This window comes from Schistocerca piceifrons, chromosome 3 (genome assembly GCF_021461385.2).
Source record: "Schistocerca piceifrons isolate TAMUIC-IGC-003096 chromosome 3, iqSchPice1.1, whole genome shotgun sequence".
Lineage (NCBI taxonomy): Eukaryota > Metazoa > Arthropoda > Insecta > Orthoptera > Acrididae > Schistocerca > Schistocerca piceifrons.
This window is the reverse complement of record NC_060140.1, coordinates 536,038,778-536,064,100: the sequence shown is the minus strand read 5'-3', so window position 1 is coordinate 536,064,100 and position 25,323 is coordinate 536,038,778. Positions and strand designations below refer to the sequence as shown.

At 45.8% G+C, this 25,323-nt stretch overlaps 1 protein-coding gene across 1 annotated transcript in view; it reads right to left on the bottom strand.

The window, feature by feature from the left end:
• LOC124789283 (carboxylesterase 5A-like) overlaps window positions 1–25,323 on the bottom strand; it is an 88,918-nt gene that overhangs the window by 34,328 nt on the left and 29,267 nt on the right. The window contains exon 4 of the mRNA XM_047256589.1: window positions 24,676–24,861. Coding sequence (XP_047112545.1) covers window positions 24,676–24,861 — 186 coding nt within the window. The remainder of the gene's footprint in view (window positions 1–24,675; window positions 24,862–25,323) is intronic.

Sequence of the window (25,323 nt, the reverse complement as noted above, 5' to 3'; positions counted from 1 at the left end):
GGCTGTAGTTTCCCCTTGCTTTCAGCCGTTCGCAGTACCAGCACAGCAAGGCCGTTTTGGTTAATGTTACAAGGCCAGATCAGTCAATCATCCAGTCTGTTGCCCCTGCAACTATTGAAAAGGCTGCTGCCCCTCTTCAGGAACCACATGTTTGTCTGGCCTCTCAACAGATATCCCTCCGTTGTGGTTGCACCTACGGTACGGCCATCTGTATCGCTGAGGCACGCAAGCCTCCCCACCAACGGCAAGGTCCATGGTTCATGGGGGGAGGTTACTAACAATAATGCTTGACTATTACTGTCATCTGAGATCAGCAATACCTCCTTTGTTTTAACTTGGACTAGCTTTCCAAAGGTTTCCCACTATAACTGTGCTCACTCATTGTTAACTAGAAATCGGATTTATACGTACAATCGTACTAGATCCGTTTAATCTCAGCAGTTGCTATGTTGCAACACAGTGACAGGTTTGAGTCGTTTGGTTCGATGATAAATTTATCTGCAACTCCTTCTGTACTTTCCACAGGTCTATCAGCAACTGATCCAGCGTTAACAAAGGTGGACTCAGCTGTCCTGGCACAACATGTAAAACTGCATCCTGCAACTTTGTCACCACCACGTGTGCATCCCATAAGTTATTTGTTAAGGACTGCATCTATCTTTCTATCGCCTTTCTGCACATATCTAGTGTATCCATCCAGGCCAGTATAACTTTCAGTTCCCACTTGACAATATCTGTGTGTGTGTGTGTGTGTGTGTGTGTGTGTGTGTGTGTGTGTGTGAGTGCGTGTGTGTGTGTGTGTGTGTGAGTGTGTATATGTGTGGATGCAAGTATGTGTGCGTGTGCGTGCGTGTGTGTTTTATCCAGTAGCCCTTGCTCCAGACTGGTTGACTGTGTGATGTGCCATTCCATGGTAAATTTATTCCCATTCAACACAATATTACCTCTCTCTGTTGTGACATTTAATTCCTCGATTTCACCGACATCCTCAGATCCAAAACCGTTTTCAGTCTTCTTCCACCTGTGTCTAACCAACCTCTTTCTCATTGACACACCATGTGCTGTACCACTTCCATCATCTACTGCATGTGCCTTCACAATTACTCATGGACAGGTGCATCTTACTTCATTTCTTTCAGTATATCTTTCCCTTATATCTCTTGCCATGATTAAACAAAAATATCCTCTAATCGTCTCAACTCACTGTACACTTTATAAGCATTCAGGGTGAACTGCAGACTGCCCTGATGCCTTGTGAATATCACATCTTCCTGTCCCATGAAAATTACTCCAGCTTCCACTGGAAGCACCCAAATCACCACAACTTCGCTCTTGGTGAAGAGGTGGAGCACTACCGAGACTCTTCTAACCTGCACCCTGACAGACAGCAAGCTGGGAACATGCATTTCCCATCATTCCCATCCCCCATTTGAAAGGTCTTCCAGAGTGTAGATACAGAAACGAAAATAACCATAAAATATCTAACTTACGTACAAATGAACACACAATCTTCCGGCTTGTAGATATATAAGACAAAACAAGCCTAAAATACCTAACTTACATATACTAAACACTGCACACTAAGTATAAAATGAGGCACAACTCATTCTCCCAGTTTTCAGAACCACTTCATCTTTTAATCACCTATGCTCCCCTAAATATCACTAAGTCCAACATAACTTTGGAACTGTGTACACGCTAACACAAAGTGTAAGCCATTCTCTGTTATACGTCTGCTTGCGTCGCCGTCTTCCGCAGCAGCTGTTAACATCTGTTACTATAGGTTATCGGTCTTGATCTGACTGCAACGTAATTAAAAAGAATTACACTAGATGCATTTCGCTTTTATTTATAAAGCATCTTCCGTGGTTATTGGTGTTTCTTTACATATTCTGCTCCTTCCCTCCTTACTAGCAGCTGTTGGTGTCGAAAGGCATCATTTCACATCTGCACTTGGCAGCTTTTGGCATTCTGTAGTATTTGGTGCGCTGCACTGCAGTACATTTCCTTAAACTGTTTCTCATTCTGCACTATTCCCGTATTCACTTATGTACGACAGATAAACTTAAAGGAGGTCAATCCGATTCTTTTTTTTTACTTTTTCCTACTTTGACGTTGCATGTTTTGTAAAGCTTCCTTCACCGAACTTGTCACTTCACTGTAGGCGTTTTTTTGATTGTGCCTTTTTCGTATCGTTCGTTAAGTATGTTTTTTGCTAAGCCACTTGTCTATTTACATCCACCTACTAAGGTCTCACGTGCATCTGTGATACGTATATACACTGAAGAGCCAGAAAAATTGGTACACCTACCTAATATCGTGTAGGACCCTCGTGAACACGCAGAAGTACCACGACACGACGTGACATGGACTCGAATAACGTCTGAAATAGAGTTGGTGGGAATTGACACTATGAATCTTGCAGGGCTATCCATAAACCCATAAGAGTACGAGGCGTTTGAGATCTCTTCTGAACAGCACGTTGCAAGGCATCCCAGATATGCTCAATAATGTTCATGTCTGCGGAGTTTGGTGGACAGCAGAAGTGTTTAAACTTCGAAGGGTGTCCTGGAGCCACTCTGTAGCAATTCTGGACTTGTGGAGTGCCGCATTGTTCTGCTGGAATTGCCCAAGACCGTCGGAGTGCACAATGGCCATGAATGGATGCAGGTGATCAGACATGATGCTTACGTACGTGTCACCTGTCGGAGTCGTATCTACACGTATTAAGTGTCCCACATCATTCGATGCAGCAGTCTAAGCGATAAGCTTTTTCCGTTCCTTCGTTTTGCAGGGTGCGTCAGCGACATAAAGATTCGTACAGGTTTGAAGTTACCTGTAAAGTCTGTTGGAAACTACTAAGTGCTTTCATTCTTCAATTCTGGGTGAGTGTATTCTGGGTAATTTTCGCGGCGTGACTTAGGATGGCTCAAGACATATACACTACTGGCCACTAAAATTGCTACACCACGAAGATGACGTGCTACATACGCGAAATTTAACCGACAGGAAGAAGATGCTGTGATATGCAAAAGGTTAGCTTTTCAGAGCATTCACACAAGGTTGGCGCCGGTGGCGACATCTACAACGTGCTGATATGAGGAAAGTTTCCAACCGATTTCTCATACACAAACAGCAGTTGACCGGCGTTGCCTGGTGAAAAACGTTGTTGTGATGCCTCGTGTAAGGAGGAGAAATGTGTACCATCACGTTTCCGACTTTAATAAAGATCGGATTGTAGCCTATCGCGATTGCGGTTTATCGTATCGCGACATTGCTGCTCGCGTTGGTCGAGATCCAATGACTGTTAGCAGAATATGGAATCGGTGGGTTCAGGTGGGTAATACGGAACGCCGAGCTGGATGCCAACGGCCTCGTATCACTAGCAGTCGAGATGACAGGCATCTTACCCGCATGGCTGTAACGGATCGTGCAGCCACGTCTCGATCCCTTAGTCAACAGATGGGGACGTTTGTAAGACAACAACAATCTGCACGAACAGTTCGACGACGTTTGCAGCAGCATGGACTATCAGCTCGGAGACCATGGCTGCGGTTACCCTTGACGCTGCGTCACAGACAGGAGCGCCTACGATGGTGTACTCAACGACGAACCTGGGTGTACGAATGGCAAAACGTCAATTTTTCGGATGAATCCAGGTTCTGTTTACATCATCATGATGGTCGCATCCGTGTTTGGCGGCATCGCGGTGAACGTACATTGGAAGTGTGTATTCGTCATCGTCATACTGGCGTATTACCCAGCGTGATGGTATAGGGAGCCATTGGCTACACGTCTCGGTCACCTCTTGTTCGCATTGACGACACTTTGAACAGTGGACGTTACATTTCAGATGTGTTACGACCCGTGGCTCTACCCTTCATTCGATCCCTGCGAAACCCTACATTTCAGCAGGATAATGCACGACCGCACGTTGCAGGTCATGTACAGGACATTCTGGATACAGAAAATGTTGGACTGCTGCCCTGGCCAGCACATTCTCCAGATCTCTCACCAACTGAAAACGTCTGGTCAATGGTGGCCGAGCAACTGGCTCGTCACAATACACCTGTCACTACTCTTGATGAACTGTGATATCGTGTTGAAGCTGCATGGGCAGCTGTACCTGTACACGCCATCCAAGCTCTGTTTGACTCAATGCCCAGGCGTATCAAGGCCGTTATTACGGTCAGAGGTGGTTGTTCTGGGTACTGATTTCTCAGGATCTATGACCCAAATTGCGTGAAAATGTAATCACATGTCAGTTCTAGTATAATATATTTGTCCAATGAATACCCGTTTATCAACTGCATTTCTTCTTGGTGAAGCAATTACGAGTATAATGGCCAGCAGTGTACAAAATTTCTGATTGTAGTGTCTGGGTTACGTGTTACAACTTTGACATTAAATTATACCTTTTAATGAGCAACTTATGACAGGATTTTAAATTTTTCAGTTGGATCAATAACACATGACACTCATGATATACAGTGAAAAGCAGTTTTTGTTGGCCTTGGAAACCGTTAGACAAGCAACCTGCAATTGCGGCTGTGCATTATGATACGTGAACAGCGATAGTCGTTTAGTGATATAGGTGTGTGAATTATTGGTTAAGATATTGTTTACATATATTTTAAATGGCACATGCTGCACTTTGTGGAAAGGAAGTATGCCTGCGACATTATGTAGAAGACCAATTAGCCTTGTATCTTGTTACAAGGCACATCAGAACATTGCATATTCGCCGCTCTTTCCTTCAAAAGCAACGTAGCTGCTTCGTTATCGATTTTCTATTCTGCCCTTAAATACGTTTATAGATATGTGTGCAAATGGCATGTGCTTTTCCCATCTAGAAATTTACTCTTCTGTGGATGTTTTACGGTATTCACACCAGGAGCAACTGCAGTGTCCTTTATCACACAAACCTATAGTCGTCTGCAGATGTACGGTCGATATGTTGCCGCCATCTCGCAGGTTCCATTATTACTAAAGGCTTCGAACAAGGTTTTATAATTTCAGTTGTTATTGAGGTTCTTCGTTTTCCCTACTAGACTAAATTATTTTCCAAAAGTGTGTGAACAAATAGTTGATAAATACTTTTAATCCCAAATGTTGCCTCCTTGCTCAACTCGTAGGGTACGAAGCTTTCACCTGAACTCTCCCGACGATGTTCCGAATGTTTTCAAAAATATTTTTTCGCAGTGTTTTGGTAAAAGAGGCCTGGAGTCTCTCTTGGTTTCTCATCCTAATCATGTAATTACAATTCATTCGGTTTTTCACTCCAGTTACCAGTGTTCCTGTATAATTACTTAGACAACAGTGAAGAAGTCAATAATGTGTTATTATCCGAACGTACAATTCGAAACACAAAGGTCTCTGCCTCGTGATGACTGGGTGTTGTGTGATGTCCTTAGGTTAGTTAGGTTTAAGTAGTTCTAAGTTCTAGGGGGCTGATGACCATAGATGTTAAGTCCCATAGTGCTCAGAGCCATTTGAACCATTTTTGAAACGCAAAGGTAAAAATACTGTTATATGGTATCCATCGCTACAGAAAACAGAGACGGTGATCTACTTATCCCTCGTGTGGTGGTTCGCCGCCGGGCACAAGTCTTTTTATGTAACGACACTGAGACGACCTGCGTCTCGAAGATGATGAAATGATGACGACTACCAGAGAACACTCAGTGCCCGACTGGAGAAATTCTCCAACCAGGCCGTGAATCGAACCAGCCATGTTGATCCCGCACTTGCCAGTGAAGTTAATCCACTCTTGCACCGATCGAAAGATCCATGTATTCAGTTCTTTCTATCTGAAACGTCTGCACAGCGACGTCAGTGAACAGAAAGGAGGTTACAGAGCTGGCTGTTACAATAGCGCCCCACTCGACACGCTGAATTAGTTAGTATGGTGTATAAAGTTGTCGTCCGAAACATTCTCGAAGCTGTACAAAAAATCTCTGTGGACCATGTGCGTGTATAGTTTTACAAATCCTGTTGTTGTGTGCGGTTTTCCCCAGCCATTAAAAGAGGAGAAGGTAATAACGGTCAGTTCTTTATAACGCTGCACTAACGTAGAAAACACTTTGGTGCCTAAAAGCCTATTATGCCTGTTCTTGATTTGAAAAGAAAATATCACACATCAAACACGCACTAAACAGGTACATAGTTTCGACGGAGCTGTTGCATAAGTATTCCTTTTACGAAGACTATGATGTTGTATCGTAGTCAGTATATGTTTCCAGTATAGTGCAAGCCGCACGAGATGCTGTCATCCGTTTGCAACCACTTGTTATCCGAACATTTTTTAGTCATCAGCCCTCTGACTGGTTATGGGGCCCGCCAGGAATTTATCTCCTGCACGTCTTGATTTCAGAACTTGCATCCTACGTTCTCAGTTATTTGCTGGATGTATTCCAATCTCTGTCTTCTCCCTACCGTTCTTTTCCCTCTGCAGTTCCCTCTCGTACTACGTAACATATTGCCTGATGACTTAACACACCTCCTACCATCCTGTATCTTCTTCTTGTGTTTTCCATATATTCCTTTCCTCGATGGTTCTCCCGAGAACACCCTCATTCCTAACGTTATCGGTCCACCTAAGTATCAACATTCTTCTATAATTCTCCGATTCTCCTCCGTTCCGGTTTTCCCACAGTCCACGATTCACTACCATAGAAAGATGTGCTCCAAATGTACATTCTCAGTAATTTTTCTTCAATTTAAGGCATATGTTTTATACTCTTTTTGGCAAGAAATGCGCTCTTTGTCTGTGCTACTGTGCTTTTTATTTCCTCCTTGCCTTGTCCGTCAAGGGTTATTTTGCTTTCAAGATAGAAGAATTCTACTTCGTAATAACCAGTTCTGATGTCAAGTTCCTCCCTACTCTCATTTCTCTGGCTTCTTATTACTTTCGTCTTTTTCCTGTTATATCTCAATTCATTTTCCTTACTCATTACACTCTCGAGTCCATTCAACAGATTCTGTAATTCTTCTTAACTTTCACCAAAGATAGCAATGTTATAAGCGAATCTTATTATTGATATCCTCTCGCCATAAATTTTAAAACCATCCTTCCACATGAATTTTATTTATACCATTGCATTTTCTATGTACAAATTGAACAGTTCAGGTAAATGCCTGAATCCATGTCTTACACACTTTTAGTCTGAGCACTTCGTTCTTGGTCATCTGACATTATTGTTCCTGCCTGGCTCTTGTGCAGTGCAACGTTAGAGCCACCTCTCTGGGGATGTTACCTTTCCTAAACCCAAACTGATCGTTATTTAACATAGTCTCGTATGTCTATCTTTTCTCCTGTATATTTTCGTGTCAGCAGCTGGGATAGATGAGCTCTTATGCTGATTGTGCGATTGTTCTCGTGCTTACTGGCGTTCTATCATCGGAACTGTGTGTACATTTTCTCCGGAAATCTATTGCTACGTCACCAGTCTCATGTACTCTACACACCAATTTCAATAGTCGTTTGCATGCCACATCCCCCAGTAATTTTAGGAACTGCGATGGAGTGTTATCTGTCCCTTCTGTTTTATTTGATCTCAAGTCTTCCACAGCTGTTTTAAATTCTCACTCTAATACTGTATCCCCTATGCCTTCCATTTCGATTACGATTTCTTCTTCTATCACATCGTCTCACAAAGAGTCTCTCTCGTAAAGGCCTTCAACGTACTCTTTCAACCTAGCCGAGTTTACCGAGCGAGCTAGCGCAGTGGTTGACACACTGGACTCGCATTCGGGAACACGACAGTTCAAACCTGCGTCCTGCCATTCTGATTTAGGTTTTCCGTAATTTCCCTAAATCTCTGCAGGCAAATGCCGGGATGGTTCCTTTGAAAGGGCACGGCCGACTTCCGTCCCCATCCTTCTCTAAGACGATGGAACCGATGACCTCGCTGTTTGGTCTCCTTATCCCAAATAAACCAACCAACCTATCCGAGTTTAAAAGTGAAATTTCTATTGCACTCTTCATGTTGTCACGTTGTATTTTAATTCGACAGAAAGTCCTTTTGACTTTTTCTTATGCTGAGTCAGCCCTTCTGGCGATCATTTCCGATATCTTCACATTTTTCTTGCAAGCATTTGCTTTGACTATCTAGCACTTCCCATTTATTTCATTCTCAAGGGATTTATACTGCTGTTGAACTGAACATTTCTGAATTCCCTTCTTTCGTTTTGGGTTGAATTATTTCATCTGTCTTCCAAGGTGTCTTCACAGTTACCTGTCTTGTGGCTACGATTGTCTGTTCAAAATCTGTGTGTTCCCTTTGTATAGATGTCCAGCCCTCATCAACTGAACTGCCTACTCTGGTACTCCATATCGCAGTACCGACATGCTTAGCGAATTTCAAATGTGTCTCATCATTCCAATGTACTTCAGTATCCCACTTACTTCCATTCTGATTCTTCTGGACGATTCTGTTAAACTTCAGCCTATAATTCATCATTACTAAATTGAGATACGAATTTATATATGCTAATAGGTAGTCTTATAATATAATATTGAAATCTCTGTCGGATCATGATGTAATCCAACTTGAATCTGCCCGTGTCTCCGTGATTTTTTGGCAAGTGTACCAACTCCTCCTGTGATTGTTGAACAGAGTGTTCGTTATTACCACTTGAAATTTGTTACAGAACTCCATTAGTCTTTCTCCCCTCCATTCCTACTACCAAACCCATATTCTTACATAATCCTTTCTTATGCTCCTTTCTCTAGAACCATTTTTCCTCCCCCATAATTATGAGATTTTCATTTCCCTTTACATAAGGAATTACCCATTCAGTATTCTTACATACTTTCCTTATCTCTTCATCTCCTGCTTGTGTTGTCGGCACGTATACCTGAACTATCGATGTCGGTCTTGGTTTGATGTCGATTATAATTACAACAAACCTATCACTGAACTGTTTCGCACTAACTCCCTCTCTGCCCTACTTTCGTATTCATAATGAATCCTACTCCCGTTGCATTGTTTTACGCTGCTGTTATTATTACCTTATATTAGTCTGACAACTTATCATTGTCTTATTTCCATTTCACTTCACTGACACTACATTATTCCTAGATCGAGACTTTGAATTTCCTTATTGACACTTTCAACCTTTCCTACTACACTCCTGGAAATGGAAAAAAGAACACATTGACACCGGTGTGTCAGACACACCATACTTGCTCCGGACACTGCGAGAGGGCTGTACAAGCAATGATCACACGCACGGCACAGCGGACACACCAGGAACCGCGGTGTTGGCCGTCGAATGGCGCTAGCTGCGCAGCATTTGTGCACCGCCGCCGTCAGTGTCAGCCAGTTTGCCGTGGCATACGGAGCTCCATCGCAGTCTTTAACACTGGTAGCATGCCGCGACAGCGTGGACGTGAACCGTATGTGCAGTTGACGGACTTTGAGCGAGGGCATATAGTGGGCATGCGGGAGGCCGGGTGGACGTACCGCCGAATTGCTCAACACGTGGGGCGTGAGGTCTCCACAGTACATCGATGTTGTCGCCAGTGGTCGGCGGAAGGTGCACGTGCCCGTCGACCTGGGACCGGACCGCAGCGACGCACGGATGCACGCCAAGACCGTAGGATCCTACGCAGTGCCGTAGGGGACCGCACCGCCACTTCCCAGCAAATTAGGGACACTGTTGCTCCTGGGGTATCGGCGAGGACCATTCGCAACCGTCTCCATGAAGCTGGGCTACGGTCCCGCACACCGTTAGGCCGTCTTCCGCTCACGCCCCAACATCGTGCAGCCCGCCTCCAGTGGTGTCGCGACAGGCGTGAATGGAGGGACGAATGGAGACGTGTCGTCTTCAGCGATGAGAGTCGCTTCTGCCTTGGTGCCAATGATGATCGTATGCGTGTTTGGCGCCGTGCAGGTGAGCGCCACAATCAGGACTGCATACGACCGAGGCACACAGGGCCAACACCCGGTATCATGGTGTGGGGAGCGATCTCCTACACTGGCCGTACACCACTGGTGATCGTCGAGGGGACACTGAATAGTGCACGGTACATCCAAACCGTCATCGAACCCATCGTTCTACCATTCCTAGACTGGCAAGGGAATTAGCTGTTCCAACAGGACAATGCACGTCCGCATGTAACCCGTGCCACCCAACGTGCTCTAGAAGGTGTAAGTCAACTACCCTGGCCAGCAAGATCTCCGGATCTGTCCCCCATTGAGCATGTTTGGGACTGGATGAAGCGTCGTCTCACGCGGTCTGCACGTCCAGCACGAACGCTGGTCCCACTGAGGCGCCAGGTGGAAATGGCATGGCAAGCCGTTCCACAGGACTACATCCAGCATCTCTACGATCGTCTCCATGGGAGAATAGCAGCCTGCATTGCTGCGAAAGGTGGATATACACTGTACTAGTGCCGTCATTGTGCATGCTCTGTTGCCTGTGTCTATGTGCCTGTGGTTCTGTCAGTGTGATCATGTGATGTATCTGACCCCAGGAATGTGTCAATAAAGTTTCCCCTTCCTGGGACAATGAATTCACGGTGTTCTTATTTCAATTTCCAGGAGTGTATATTCAAAGTTCTGCCATTCCGTATTGTGATTCGCAGAACGTTATCTCACAGTTCGTCGTTCCATCCTTTCTCCTGGCCACTTCTCCACTGGCAGTGCCCTCCCGGAGAACTGGATGTGGGGCTAATCGAGAACATTTTGCCAATGAAGAGATGATATCAATTACCGACCACATGTCCTGTGGATACACATTTTTTTCTTTTATGTAGTGGTTTTCATTGTCTCCTGCATTCTCATGCCTTTGATCGATGCCGATTCTTACGTCGTTTAGAGTCAGTTTCCCACCCCAAGGTCAACAGAGTGACCTGAATCTCTCTGTCCGCTCCTCTGCCCACGCAACCAATAGCTACCTAAGAGAAATTTATCTAGAAGCAGTGATCCCTTAATCTGATGGGTATCAAAAAACGTTTTACACAAAACGTAATGTCAATTCTGGCTTAAACGTTTCGGTATTCCAGCTAAGTCCGTGCTCTGTGAGCCTGTTTGTTCAAACAGAGAACAGACATCCACCTAGAAAAGAAGACGTCTCACTTCGAGTTAAATCTTGATGATAGTCACGAGGTTTTAGTTATTAAAATAAATGTTAAATGGTCCGCAGCAATCACCGTGAGTGAATGGAACAAGTTTCCTCAAAATAAGCACACGGAACATAGTATCGGTATTTCCACTATTGTGCAGATTTTTCTGTGCAGTAAAGGCAGAATGATAAATGCAGTAAGAGCTCGAAATATGCACAATTACTCTGTAACGATCTATCGAAAGCAACTGTCTATAACGCCATAATACTCCGAAAACATATTTGAAATATTGTCGATGGAGTTCGGCACTCGGTACCACTGTGACAGATCTTTCGGCAAATTTTAGATTCCAGTTTGGCGCTCAACCACTGCATTGTCATCGCCGTGTTGCGGTGCCACAATGTTGCTGAGCCACTCATCCAGCAGCCAACAGCAGGGGGCGGAGAGTCCAGACGAGGCGGCAGTGCAGTGATCATCCGCTAGCAGCAAGAACAATTGCAATCTGTAGGAGCGACTGTTGGCGATTGGGCAAGAAGCAACAGTCTCAGTTAGCTGAAGTTGTGACTCACGTCCAGTTTTTACACGTTTATCCAGTGATCTCGAAGCATTGTCATTGCCATGTTGCTGTGCCACAGTGTCGCTGAGTCCACTCATACAGCAGCCAACAGCAGGAGGCGGAGAGTAGACGAGGCGGCAGTGCAGTGATCATCCGCTAGCAGCAAGAACAATTGCAATCTGTAGGAGCGACTGTTAGCGATTGGGCAAAAAGCAACAGTCTCAGGTTGCTCAAGTTGTGACTCACGTCCAGTTTTTACACGATTATCCAGTGATCTCGAAGCACTGTCATCGCCTTGTTGCGGTGCCACAGTGTCGCTGAGTTCACTCATACAGCAGCCAACTGCAGGAGGCGGAGAGTCAAGATGAGGCGGCAGTGCAGTGATCATCCGCTAGCAGCAAGAACCATTGCAATCTGTAGGAGCGACTGTTAGCGATTGGGCAAGAAGCAACAGTCTCACATTGCTGAAGTTGTGACTCACGTCCAATTGTTACACGTTTATCCAGTGATCTCGAAGCATTGTCATCGCCGTGTTGCGGTGCCACAGTGTCGCTGAGTCCACTCATACAGCAGCCAACAGCAGGAGGCGAAGAGTCAAGACGAGGCGGCAGTGCAGTGATCATCCGCTAGCAGCAAGAACCATTGCAATCTGTAGGAGCGACTGTTAGCGATTGGGCAAGAAGCAACAGTCTCAGGTTGCTGAAGTTGTGACTCACGTCCAGTTTTTACACGTTTATCCAGTGATCTCGAAGCATTGTCATCGCCATGTTGCTGTGCCACTGTGTCGCTGAGTCCACTCATCCAGCAGCCAACAGCAGGAGGCGGAGATTCAAGAGGAGGCGGCAGGGCAGTGATCATCCGCTAGCAGCAAGAACAATCGCAGTCTGTAGGAGCGACTGTTAGCGATTGGGCAAGAATCAACAGTCTCAGGTTGCTGAAGTTGTGACTCACGTCCAGTTTTTACACGTTTATCCAGTGATCTCGAAGCATTGTCATCGCCGTGTTGCGGTGCCACAGTGTCGCTGAGTCCACTCATGCAGCAGCCAACAGCAGGAGGCGGAGAGTCCAGAGGAGGCGGCAGTGCAGGAATCATCTGCTAGCAGCAAGAACCATTGCAATCTGTATAAGCGACTGTTAGCGATTGGGCAAGAAGCAACAGTCTCAGGTTGCTGAAGTTGTGACTCACGTCCAGCTTTTACACCTTTATCCACTGATCTCGAATCATTGTCATCGCCGTGTTGCGGTGCCACAGTGTTGCTGAGTCCACTCATACAGCAGCCAACAGCAGGAGGCGGAGAGTCAAGACGAGGCGGCAGTGCAGTGATCATCCGCTAGCAGCAAGAACAATTGCAATCTGTAGGAGCGACTGTTAGCGATTGGGCAACAAGCAACAGTCTCAGGTTGCTCAAGTTGTGACTCACGTCCAGTTTTTACACGTTTATCCACTGATCTCGAAGCATTGTCATCGCCATGTTGCTGTGCCACAGTGTCGCTGAGTCCACTCATACAGCAGCCAACAGCAGGAGGCGGAGAGTCAAGACGAGGCGGCAGTGCAGTGATCATCCGCTAGCAGCAAGAGCAATTGCAATCTGTAGGAGCGACTGTTAGCGATTGGGCAAGAAGCAACAGTCTCAGGTTGCTGAAGTTGTGACTCACGTCCAGTTTTTACACGTTTATCCAGTGATCTCGAAGCATTGTCATCGCCATGTTGCTGTGCCACAGTGTCGCAGAGTCCACTCATACAGCAGCCAACAGCAGGAGGGAAAGAGTCCTGAGGAGGCGGCAGTGCAGTGATCATCCGCTAGCAGCAAGAACAATTGCAATCTGTAGGAGCGACTGTCAGCGTTTGGGCAAGAAGCAACAATCTCAGGTTGCTGAAGTTGTGACTCACGTCCAGCTTTTACACGGTTATCCATTGATCTCGAAGCATTGTCATCGCCGTGTTGCGGTGCCACAGTGTCGCTCAGTCCACTCATACAGCAGCCAACAGCAGGAGGCGGAGAGTCAAGACGAGGCGGCAGTGCAGTGATCATCCGCTAGCAGCAAGAACCATTGCAATCTGTAGGAGCGACTGTTAGCGATTGGGCAAGAGGCAACAGTCTCAGGTTGCTGAGGTTGTGACTCACGTCCAGTTTTTACACGTTTATCCAGTGATCTCGAAGCATTGTCATCGCCGTGTTGCAGTGCCACAGTGTCGCTGAGTCCACTCATCCAGCAGCCAACAGCAGGAGGGAAAGAGTCCAGAGGAGGCGGCAGTGCAGTGATCATCCGCTAGCAGCAAGAACAATTGCAATCAGTAGGAGCGACTGTCAGCGACTGGGCAAGAAGCAACAGTCTCAGGTTGCTGAAGTTGTGACTCACGTCCAGCTTTTACACCTTTATCCACTGATCTCGATTCATTGTCATCGCCGTGTTGCGGTGCCACAGTGTTGCTGAGTCCACTCATACAGCAGCCAACAGCAGGAGGCGGAGAGTAAAGACGAGGCCGCAGTGCAGTGATCATCCGCTAGCAGCAAGAACAATTGCAATCTGTAGGAGCGACTGTTAGCGATTGGGCAACAAGCAACAGTCTCAGGTTGCTCAAGTTGTGACTCACGTCCAGTTTTTACACGTTTAACCACTGATCTCGAAGCATTGTCATCGCCATGTTGCTGTGCCACAGTGTCGCTGAGTCCACTCATACAGCAGCCAACAGCAGGAGGCGGAGAGTCAAGACGTGGCGGCAGTGCAGTGATCATCCGCTAGCAGCAAGAGCAATTGCAATCTGTAGGAGCGACTGTTAGCGATTGGGCAAGAAGCAACAGTCTCAGGTTGCTGAAGCTGTGACTCACGTCCAGTTTTTGAACGTTTATAAAGTGATTTCGAACCATTGTCATCGCCGTGTTGCGGTGCCACAGTGTCGCTGAGTCCACTCATACAGCAGCCAACAGCAGGAGGCAGAGAGTCCAGAGGAGGCGGCAGTGCAGTGATCATCCGCTAGTAGCAAGAACTATTGCAATCTGTACGAGCGACTGTTAGCGATTGGGAAAGAAGCAACAGTCTCAGGTTGCTGAAGCTGTGATCCTCGTCCAGTTTTTGCACGTTTATCCAGTGATCTCGAAGCATTGTCATCGCTGTGTTGCGGTGCCACAGTGTCGCAGAGTCCACTCATACAGCAGCCAACAGCAGGAGGGAAAGAGTCCAGAGGAGGCGGCAGTGCAGTGATCATCCGCTAGCAGCAAGAACAATTGCAATCTGTAGGAGCGACTGTCAGCGATTGGGCAAGAAGCAACAATCTCAGGTTGCTGAAGTTGTGACTCACGTCCAGCTTTTACACGGTTATCCATTGATCTCGAAGCATTGTCATCGCCGTGTTGCGGTGCCACAGTGTCGCTGAGTCCACTCATACAGCAGCCAACAGCAGGAGGCGGAGAGTCAAGACGAGGCGGCAGTGCAGTGATCATCCGCTAGCAGCAAGAACCATTGCAATCTGTAGGAGCGACTGTTAGCGATTGGGCAAGAGACAACGGTCTCAGGTTGCTGAGGTTGTGACTCACGTCCAGATTTTACACGTTTATCCAGTGATCTCGAAGCATTGTCATCGCCGTGTTGCAGTGCCACAGTGTCGCTGAGTCCACTCATCCAGCAGCCAACAGCAGGAGGGAAAGAGTCCAGAGGAGGCGGCAGTGCAGTGATCATCCGCTAGCAGCAAGAACAATTGCAATCTGTAGGAGCGACTGTCAGCGATTGGGCAAGAAGCAACAGTCTCAGGTTGCTGAAGTTGTGACTCACAGCCAGCTTTTACACCTTTATCCACTGATCTCGAATCATTGTCATCGCCGTGTTGCGGTGCCACAGTGTTGCTGAGTCCACTCATACAGCAGCCAACAGCAGGAGGCGGAGAGTCAAGACGAGGCCGCAGTGCAGTGATCATCCGCTAGCAGCAAGAACAATTGCAATCTGTAGGAGCGACTGTTAGCGATTGGGCAACAAGCAACAGTCTCAGGTTGCTCAAGTTGTGACTCACGTCCAGTTTTTACACGTTTAACCACTGATCTCGAAGCATTGTCATCGCCATGTTGCTGTGCCACAGTGTCGCTGAGTCCACTCATACAGCAGCCAACAGCAGGAGGCGGAGAGTCAAGACGTGGCGGCAGTGCAGTGATCATCCGCTAGCAGCAAGAGCAATTGCAATCTGTAGGAGCGACTGTTAGCAATTGGGCAAGAAGCAACAGTCTCAGGTTGCTGAAGTTGTGACTCACGTCTAGTTTTTGCACGTTTATAAAGTGATTTCGAACCATTGTCATCGCCGTGTTGCGGTGCCACAGTGTCGCTGAGTCCACTCATACAGCAGCCAACAGCAGGAGGCAGAGAGTCCAGAGGAGGCGGCAGTGCAGTGATCATCCGCTAGTAGCAAGAACTATTGCAATCTGTACGAGCGACTGTTAGCGATTGGGCAAGAAGCAACAGTCTCAGGTTGCTGAAGCTGTGATCCTCGTCCAGTTTTTACACGTTTATCCAGTGATCTCGAAGCATTGTCATCGCCGTGTTGCGGTGCCACAGTGTCGCAGAGTCCACTCATACAGCATCCAACAGCAGGAGGGAAAGAGTCCAGAGGAGGCGGCAGTGCAGTGATCATCCGCTAGCAGCAAGAACCATTGCAATATGTAGGAGCGACTGTTGGCGATTGGGCAAGAAGCAACAATCTCAGGTTGCTGAAGTTGTGACTCACGTCCAGCTTTTACACGTTTATCCAGTGATCTCGAAGCATTGTCATCGCCGTGTTGCGGTGCCACAGTGTCGCCGAGTCCACTCATACAGCATCCAACAGCAGGAGGCAGAGAGTCCAGAGGAGGCGGCAGTGCAGTGATCATCCGCTAGCAGCAAGAACCATTGCAATCTGTAGGAGCGACTGTTAGCGATTGGGCAAGAGGCAACAGTCTCAGGTTGCTGAGGTTGTGACTCACGTCCAGTTTTTACACGTTTATCCAGTGATCTCGAAGCATTGTCATCGCCGTGTTGCAGTGCCACAGTGTCGCTGAGTCCACTCATCCAGCAGCCAACAGCAGGAGGCTGAGAGTCAAGAGGAGGCGGCAGTGCAGTGATCATCCGCTAGCAGCAAGAACCATTGCAATCTGTAGGAGCGACTGTTAGCGATTGGGCAAGAAGCAACAGTCTCATGTTGCTGAAATTGTGACTCACGTCCAGTTTTTACAGGTTTGTCCAGTGATCTCGAAGCATTGTCATCGCCGTGTTGCGGTGCCACAGTGTCGCTGAGTCCACTCATCCAGCAGCCAACAGCAGGAGGCGTAGAGTCAAGACGAGGTGGCAGTGTAGTGATCATCCGCTAGCAACAAGAACAATTGCAATGTGTAGGAGCGACTGTTAGCGATTGGGCAAGAAGCAACAGTCTCATGTTGCTGAAGCTGTGACTCTCGTCCAGTTTTTACACGTTTATCCAGTGATTTCGAAGCATTGTCATCGCCATGTGGCGGCGCCACAGTGTCGCTGAGTCCACTCATACAGCAGCCAAAAGCAGGTGGCAGAGATTCCAGAGGAGGCGGCAGTGCAGTGAATATCCGATAGCAGCAAGAACAGTTGCAATCTTTAGGAGCGACTGCTAGCGATTGGGCAAGAAGCAACAGTCTCAGGTTGCTAAAGTTGTGACTCACGTCCAGTTTTTGCACGTTTATCCAGTGATCTCGAAGCATTGTCATCGCCGTGTTGCGGTGCCTCAGTGTCACTGAGTCCACTCATACAGCAGCCAACAGCAGGAGGCGGACAGTCAAGACGAGGCGGCAGTGCAGTGATCATCCACTAGCAACAAGAACAATTGCAATGTGTAGGAGCGACTGTTAGCGATTGGGCAAGAAGCAACAGTCTCAGGTTGCTGAAGCTGTGACTCTCGTCCAGTTTTTACACGTTTATCCAGTGATTTCGAAGCATTGTCATCGCCATGTTGCGGTGCCACAGTGTCGCTGAGTCCACGCATACAGCAGCCAACAGCAGGAGGCAGAGAGTCCAGAGGAGGCGGCAGTGCAGTGATCATCCGCTAGCAGCAGGAACAATTGCAATCTGTAGGAGCGACTGTTAGCGATTGGGCAAGAAGCAACAGTCTCAGGTTGCTGAAGTTGTGACTCACGTCCAGTTTTTACACGGTTATCCATTGATCTCGAAGCATTGTCTTCGCCGTGTAGCGATGCCACAGTGTCACTGAGTCCACTCATAGAGCAGCCAACAGCAGGAGGCGGAGAGTCAAGACGAGGCGGCAGTGCAGTGATCATCCGCTAGCAGCAAGAACAATTGCAATCTGTAGGAGCGACTGTTAGCGATTGGGCAAGAAGCAACAGTCTCAGATTGCTGAAGTTGTGACTCACGAATAGTTTTTACTGGTTTGTCCAGTGATCTCGAAGCATTGTCATCGCTGTGTTGCGGTGCCACAGTGTCACTGAGTCCACTCATCCAGCAGCCAACAGCAGGAGGCGGAGACTCAAGACGAGGCGCCAGTGCAGTGATCATCCGCTAGCAGCAAGAACAATTGCAATCTGTAGGAGCGACTGTTAGCGATTGGGCAAGAAGCAACAGTCTCAGGTTGCTGAAGTTGTGACTCACGTCCAGTTTTTACAGGTTTGTCCAGTGATCTCGAAGCATTGTCATCGCCGTGTTGCGGTGCCACAGTGTCGCTCAGTCCACTCATCCAGCAGCCAACAGCAGCAGGCGGAGAGTCAAGACAAGGCGGCAGTGCAGTGATCATCTGCTAGCAGCAAGAACAATTGCAATCTGTAGGAGCGACTGTTAGCGATTGGGCAAGAAGCAACAGTCTCAGGTTGCTGAAGTTGTGACTCATGTCCAGTTTTTACACGTTTATCCAGTGATCTCGAAGCACTGTCATCGCCGTGTTGCGGTGCCACAGTGTCGCTCAGTCCACTCATCCAGCAGCCAACAGCAGGAGGTGGAGAGTCAAGACGAGGCGGCAGTGGAGTGATCATCCGCTAGCAGCAAGGACAATTGCAATCTGTAGGAGCAACTGCTAGCGATTGGGCAAGAAGCAACAGACTCAGGTTGCTGAAGTTGTGACTTACGTCCAGTTTTTGCACGTTTATCCAGTGATCTCGAAGCATTGTCATCGCCGTCTTGCGGTGCCACAGTGTCGCCGAGTCCACTCATACAGCATCCAACAGCAGGAGGCGGAGAGTCCAGAGGAGGCGGCAGTGCAGTGATCATCCGCTAGCAGCAAGAACCATTGCAATCTGTAGGAGCGACTGTTAGCGATTGGGCAAGAAGCAACAGTCTCAGGTTGCTGAAGTTGTGACTCACGTCCAGTTTTTACAGGTTTGTCCAGTGATCTCGAAGCATTGTCATCGCCGTGTTGCGGTGCCACAGTGTCGCTCAGTCCACTCATCCAGCAGCCAACAGCAGGAGGTGGAGAGTCAAGACGAGGCGGCAGTGGAGTGATCATCCGCTAGCAGCAAGAACAATTGCAATCTGTAGGAGCGACTGTTAGCGATTGGGCAAGAAGCAACAGTCTCAGATTGCTGAAGTTGTGACTCACGACCAGTTTTTACTGGTTTGTCCAGTGATCTCGAAGCATTGTCATCGCTGTGTTGCGGTGCCACAGTGTCACTGAGTCCACTCATCCAGCAGCCAACAGCAGGAGGCGGAGACTCAAGACGAGGCGCCAGTGCAGTGATCATCCGCTAGCAGCAAGAACAATTGCAATCTGTAGGAGCGACTGTTAGCGATTGGGCAAGAAGCAACAGTCTCAGGTTGCTGAAGTTGTGACTCACGTCCAGTTTTTACAGGTTTGTCCAGTGATCTCGAAGCATTGTCATCGCCGTGTTGCGGTGCCACAGTGTCGCTCAGTCCACTCATCCAGCAGCCAACAGCAGCAGGCGGAGAGTCAAGACAAGGCGGCAGTGCAGTGATCATCTGCTAGCAGCAAGAACAATTGCAATCTGTAGGAGCGACTGTTAGCGATTGGGCAAGAAGCAACAGTCTCAGGTTGCTGAAGTTGTGACTCATGTCCAGTTTTTACACGTTTATCCACTGATCTCGAAGCACTGTCATCGCCGTGTTGCGGTGCCACAGTGTCGCTCAGTCCACTCATCCAGCAGCCAACAGCAGGAGGTGGAGAGTCAAGACGAGGCGGCAGTGGAGTGATCATCCGCTAGCAGCAAGGACAATTGCAATCTGTAGGAGCAACTGCTAGCGATTGGGCAAGAAGCAACAGACTCAGGTTGCTGAAGTTGTGACTTACGTCCAGTTTTTGCACGTTTATCCAGTGATCTCGAAGCATTGTCATCGCCGTCTTGCGGTGCCACAGTGTCGCCGAGTCCACTCATACAGCATCCAACAGCAGGAGGCGGAGAGTCCAGAGGAGGCGGCAGTGCAGTGATCATCCGCTAGCAGCAAGAACCATTGCAATCTGTAGGAGCGACTGTTAGCGATTGGGCAAGAAGCAACAGTCTCAGGTTGCTGAAGTTGTGACTCACGTCCAGTTTTTACAGGTTTGTCCAGTGATCTTGAAGCATCGCTTTGACTGGGTCTTGGAGTGTATCATTAATTGTGGCGAAGTTTTTGCTGACGAAGTGGTATTTTGAACATTTTAATGAAATTTACATTAAAAATTCTGAATATCGTTCCAAATCATAATGTAAGAAATTACGCTGGCTTTCTTCGGCAGTAGACTCAGAAGAAGGCCAGTGTAATCAAGGCCGAAAAGTTGTTCTCTCTAGGTTTTGACTCTATGACGCGTTACGCTAGTCAAATAACTTTTATGTCAACTTACTATGACCGCGAAAGATTACCCAGTTATATTACAACAATCTCCCGCTCTTGGACATATGCGCACAGCTGCTGTTCTGTTTATCTGCTCTGTACTACTCTTCCTTGGGATTTCGTACTGTGCTCCCACCTTCGTAAGCAATGCCCAATTCAAAAAATATTATTTTCACTAATAAAGATTACTGACCTAGGCAAGGCTATTAAATGAACTTCACTTAAGGGAGTAGGCTTGTAGCTTATTCAGTCTACACAGATGCCACCTCTTCCTTAGTCTTCCTGTACCACTCTTTCCTTTAGGTCTATAGTCTATTACAAGTCTGACAATTCTTTTGACCTTCATTCCTCCAACATACTTCTTGCACTTTGTTATCCCATATTGTGTTCTTTCATTCATGGAAAATATATTTGATTCTTTTCTTGTTTAAGAATTCTTTATTGGATCTGTCGGAGTACATACCTTCACTTTCCTCAAAAATTTTATTTTGGATGACAGTAGCCCTCTTTGGTGCTTTCTTAGTTAATGTCCAAGTGTCACTTACATACGTGAAAAACTACTTCGTAGAACTTCTTTTATCTTTCCTGATTTTACAGTCTTATGTTATATGTACTGTACCTCATCTCATTTGAAACTTACAGAATTTTGATTTTGTGTCTTCCGGTTTTACTGGCTAATGTTCTATTTATTGTGCCACATCCCATTTGAAACTAATTACTTGAAGACTTCGTGGTATTCATAATTTATATCATAATCTAATAACTGATAATAAGATACCTGTTCAAATTGATTTTTTATTTAACGTTATTTTAGAACGTACTGGATATTTTCCCTTAAAAATGATCACTTTGGTTTTAATTTCTGATATTTTCAAGCTGTACAAGTTGTAGTGTTTGCCTATAATGTCCAAGCGATGCAGAGAAAATTGAAAATCATGTTCCATTTTTGTAAAATATTTTGGGCATCAGCATACAGTACAGCATTTCAATGTTTGTTTCTAAGAATTAATTTCATTCCAACATTAACTTTTAGTTTCCAATATCAAATAATATTGTCAATGTATGTATTATATAAAGTGGAGAAAAGACTGCCCCCTTGTCTTATTCCTCTGTTAATTGCTATTTGTCTCTTCTGTCTTTCCTGTAATAATTAAAATTTCGTTATTTAAATACAAAATCCGTACCACTTGTATTAAATGTTTAGAATAGCCTAGTCTTTCCTTTATGTCCCACAGCATATGCTTTTTCACTCTAACGAAGGCTCCATCATAATCTACAATTGATGCAAGATGGGTCTCCAGATAATGTTCTCGTGTCTTTTCAATTATGGGCCGCCCTATTGTAAAATTATCACTCATGACTTACGCATTTAAAATGGTTTATTGTACTTTTAGAAACGAAGGTCCTGGTTCTCTAGTGGTGCCGGCACGGTAGTTCAGCATGTTCGGTGAGAGGACTGGCTGTCCTCCGTTACAAGAACTAAGTGCAGTACTCAACGACCCATTTCATATATATCATGTGACGTCCAGTCAGACGCCAGATCAAATGCCGTGAACAATAACGTTCAAAATGAAGACAAGAAATTGGTAAAACACGTACCTGCAAACCGAGATTTCGCGAGATCGGATCTTAGTCAGGCCATTGAAACTTACAGTCCACCTATAAGAAAGGCTTCACCTCTCAACTATGGGAGGAATCAGCAGGATCGAGACGTGGTTCGGATTCCACTTTGAGCTGTAGGTCCCCTTTCTGCGGTTAGGTTAGTGAGTGTTGGATTAGGGACACACAATTCACCAAAGCGGCGTCCAATTTAAGTAGTTACACCCGGTGATTGAGCCATAGGAAATCATTATTTTCTTACGGATTTTAAGGATTCAAAAACAAAATTTACATTCCTTGCCAATAATGACGACTGTCTTAACATTGATAACGATAGATAAATCAAGAATCAGTAATAGCGGCCCCCATGTTACATGTTTACAGCAGTCAACCATTCCGCCGTTCCTTGCAAGTAAAATACCTTCCACTTCACCATCCAAAAGCTATCCGTGCCGTCACGAGAGTCACTACTCCGTGGCAATTTAAATGCCGCGACTGTGCGAGGTGCTCGCGGCGGTAATGAAGAGTGCCGCTTTGTTTCGCCATGTGATGGCACCCGTAAACTCGACTACGGGAGAGTGCTCTGAAAAAAGAGGGCGTTTGATGGTGCACTGAGCATTGGAGTGATTTGTCAGCTGCTCCCGTGTGAGGACGACGATTCGTGGGACACAGCGTGATGTCGACGGACCACAGGAGGCTGATTTCTTGAGTCTTGTGATTACTGTGCTGTCCGACTGCCTTATATGGTCGGTATATTTCACAAACAGCTCTTTTGCTTAATTCAAACATTTTTCTCTGTAATTACAGGATTCTATCGTCATTTCGATCGTTCTGATACGTAATTGTGACAAGACCTTATTTTGTGTATTCAATGATATTTTTAATGAAGCGTTAAAACTGTGATTGGTGTATCCTTATTTGAGTAATTGAGTAACAAATTTACTGATTACATTGCTGTACAATTTTAATTTTAATCGTTACTAAGTCCAAGTTATACTTTGTATCATTTGCCAAATTAATATGTAGTTACTGTATTTTAGTAATTATGGGACAGCTGACGACTGTTAACGTAAAACGCGTCTAACTTAAATTATTACGGAGATGCCTGTTAAATCAGTTAATAGTCAAATAGTTTTTTGCATAAAAGTATTTAGCGCTCAACTATGATATCAGTAGTGTTCCTTTTTTAATGTATGAAACTTATTGTTTGGAATGAAATATGTCCGAGATTAATATTCGCTCATATCCCAGGACAGTCCTAACACTAACATATCTCAGGATTTGCGAATTACCTACTGCAGGTTCACAGAAATGCTGTTACGACTTGCTTCTGTTTAAATTGGGTTAAAGGTGATAAGTTAATGGTGATTATTTTTGCATCTCTTTCACTAACAAAATAACAGGTTAATCCGTTACAATGTCGCACTGTATTATGTTCTAGTTATACCAAAAGAACTTTGGTGACGGAAAAAATACAGCCATTTTATTGTTTCATGCTTCTGAGAAAAAATAATTCAAGAACAGGAAATGTAAATACTGAAATACAAATTAAAAATTCACCATTCGCCAAAAGATCAGATAATGAGAAACTGTAGTTGTAGAAGTTCAACGTCAAGTAGGCATCACTAAGCTGCCATTATATTAAAGTAAAACTTTATCGATTTAATGCTCTAAGGGAATACATGATATTAGAATAAAGTTCCTTTTCTGTGAGCTCTGAGTTTTTATCTTTTGTAGAGCTGCAGAATGATTAAGGATTCGATGAGCTAACAATGTTAGGCCGCCAACATCCAGCCGTCCACCACCGTTCAAGTTCTTGCATGCAAGCTTTATTTGGTCAGATAATAATGAAGGAAGCTATTCCATTCCACTGTGGCCGGCTGGTACTGCAACGGCTTGTAATTATTTCAGATAGAAAAACAGTATCGGTCATAAAGTCATTTACTTCAATAACGCGTTTCACCCTTTATGGCATAATCAGATTGTTTAAAATAACTGGTTATAAAATCCACGTTTCATAGAATCGCAGATAAGGGATATGCACCTTAAACGCGCCAGCGAGCTTGGCCTTAGGAGCGCATGATTGGACCACTGTTACACATGAATACCTGCGGTACCAGCTGTGCACAGCATAACAGGTCCGTTTCACGCGCGTGTGGTCTCGAACCGGACCCGTATGATCAGATTTATATTTATGTAAGAGTGGTCCTTATGCCAGGCTGCTATGGTGAAGTTTGCTGGTGTGACCAAGGTCCTCCCCTCCGCAGCACCGGCAGATTAGGGAATTTTCTCTGTGATAATCAGCAGAGCGCGCCTGTTCCCATCCTTTCTTACGTGGTTCTGTGACTCTATGACGGATGGATTTCATGGCCGGCAACTTTCCCACGGTATTGAAATAAGTAGCTTTTCAACCCAGACTATTTTTCAACATTAAGTAACGAAGAAATATCACAGTTTCAATAGACGGGTTTTGTATTATAGGATAGATGCAAAAGGGTATAGGAGGGCTTTCTAGTAGCACAATTGCAATTGTCTTCTTCGAAGGTGTATTAAATAGCCACGCAAAAGTATGCGTTGCCAGTGATGAAGCCCATTTCAAGAAACTCACTGGAATTTCAAGGACCATAGATTACGTGCAAACACTTAGTGATTCAAGAGTTAGAGTTGAGTGTCAGCAGCACTCTGTACCAACCTGCAGACAGCGGCGACACCAGGTGGAAGGACACACACATGGCTCCAGCGCTCTCACCAAACAGAGTGACCAGCTGAGGGTCGCCGCCGAAGCTGGCGATGTTCCTCTGCACCCAGGTCAGCGCCAGCTGCTGGTCCTTGTTGCCTGCGTTGCCGGGAACTACCTCGTCACCCGTACTCAGGAAACCTGTAAAACACACACTGTTCCAATTTTTTACTTAATAAAACACTATGAACGACCTAAAGAGAAAATAAATTAAATCATTTTTCATTGCTTCAGAACTTTGTTTCCGTATAAAAAACAAAAGCAAATTATCGAATGTGGAAGTGTGGTGGAACATTCATCCAGAATGGCAGGCAGGTTCCTAAGCCTGGGTAAGGTTCGCCTCCCTGCTACTAGCAATTAATTCATGTTTTGGAAATCTTAATGGAAGTATCAATGCCTTTTCCTCATAATGTTAAATTTAACATATAGTATCCATTTTTCTCAGGAATTACATAAGATAATAAAACGAAACGTTTCCAGGATATTGAGTCACACCTTATACATTCACTGATCTACTATCAAGTATCTATCGTAGTTAGCAATCAAGATACAAATTTTTTAAAGAAAATTTTTAAAAAATATCAAATTTTTCAAAAAAAAATA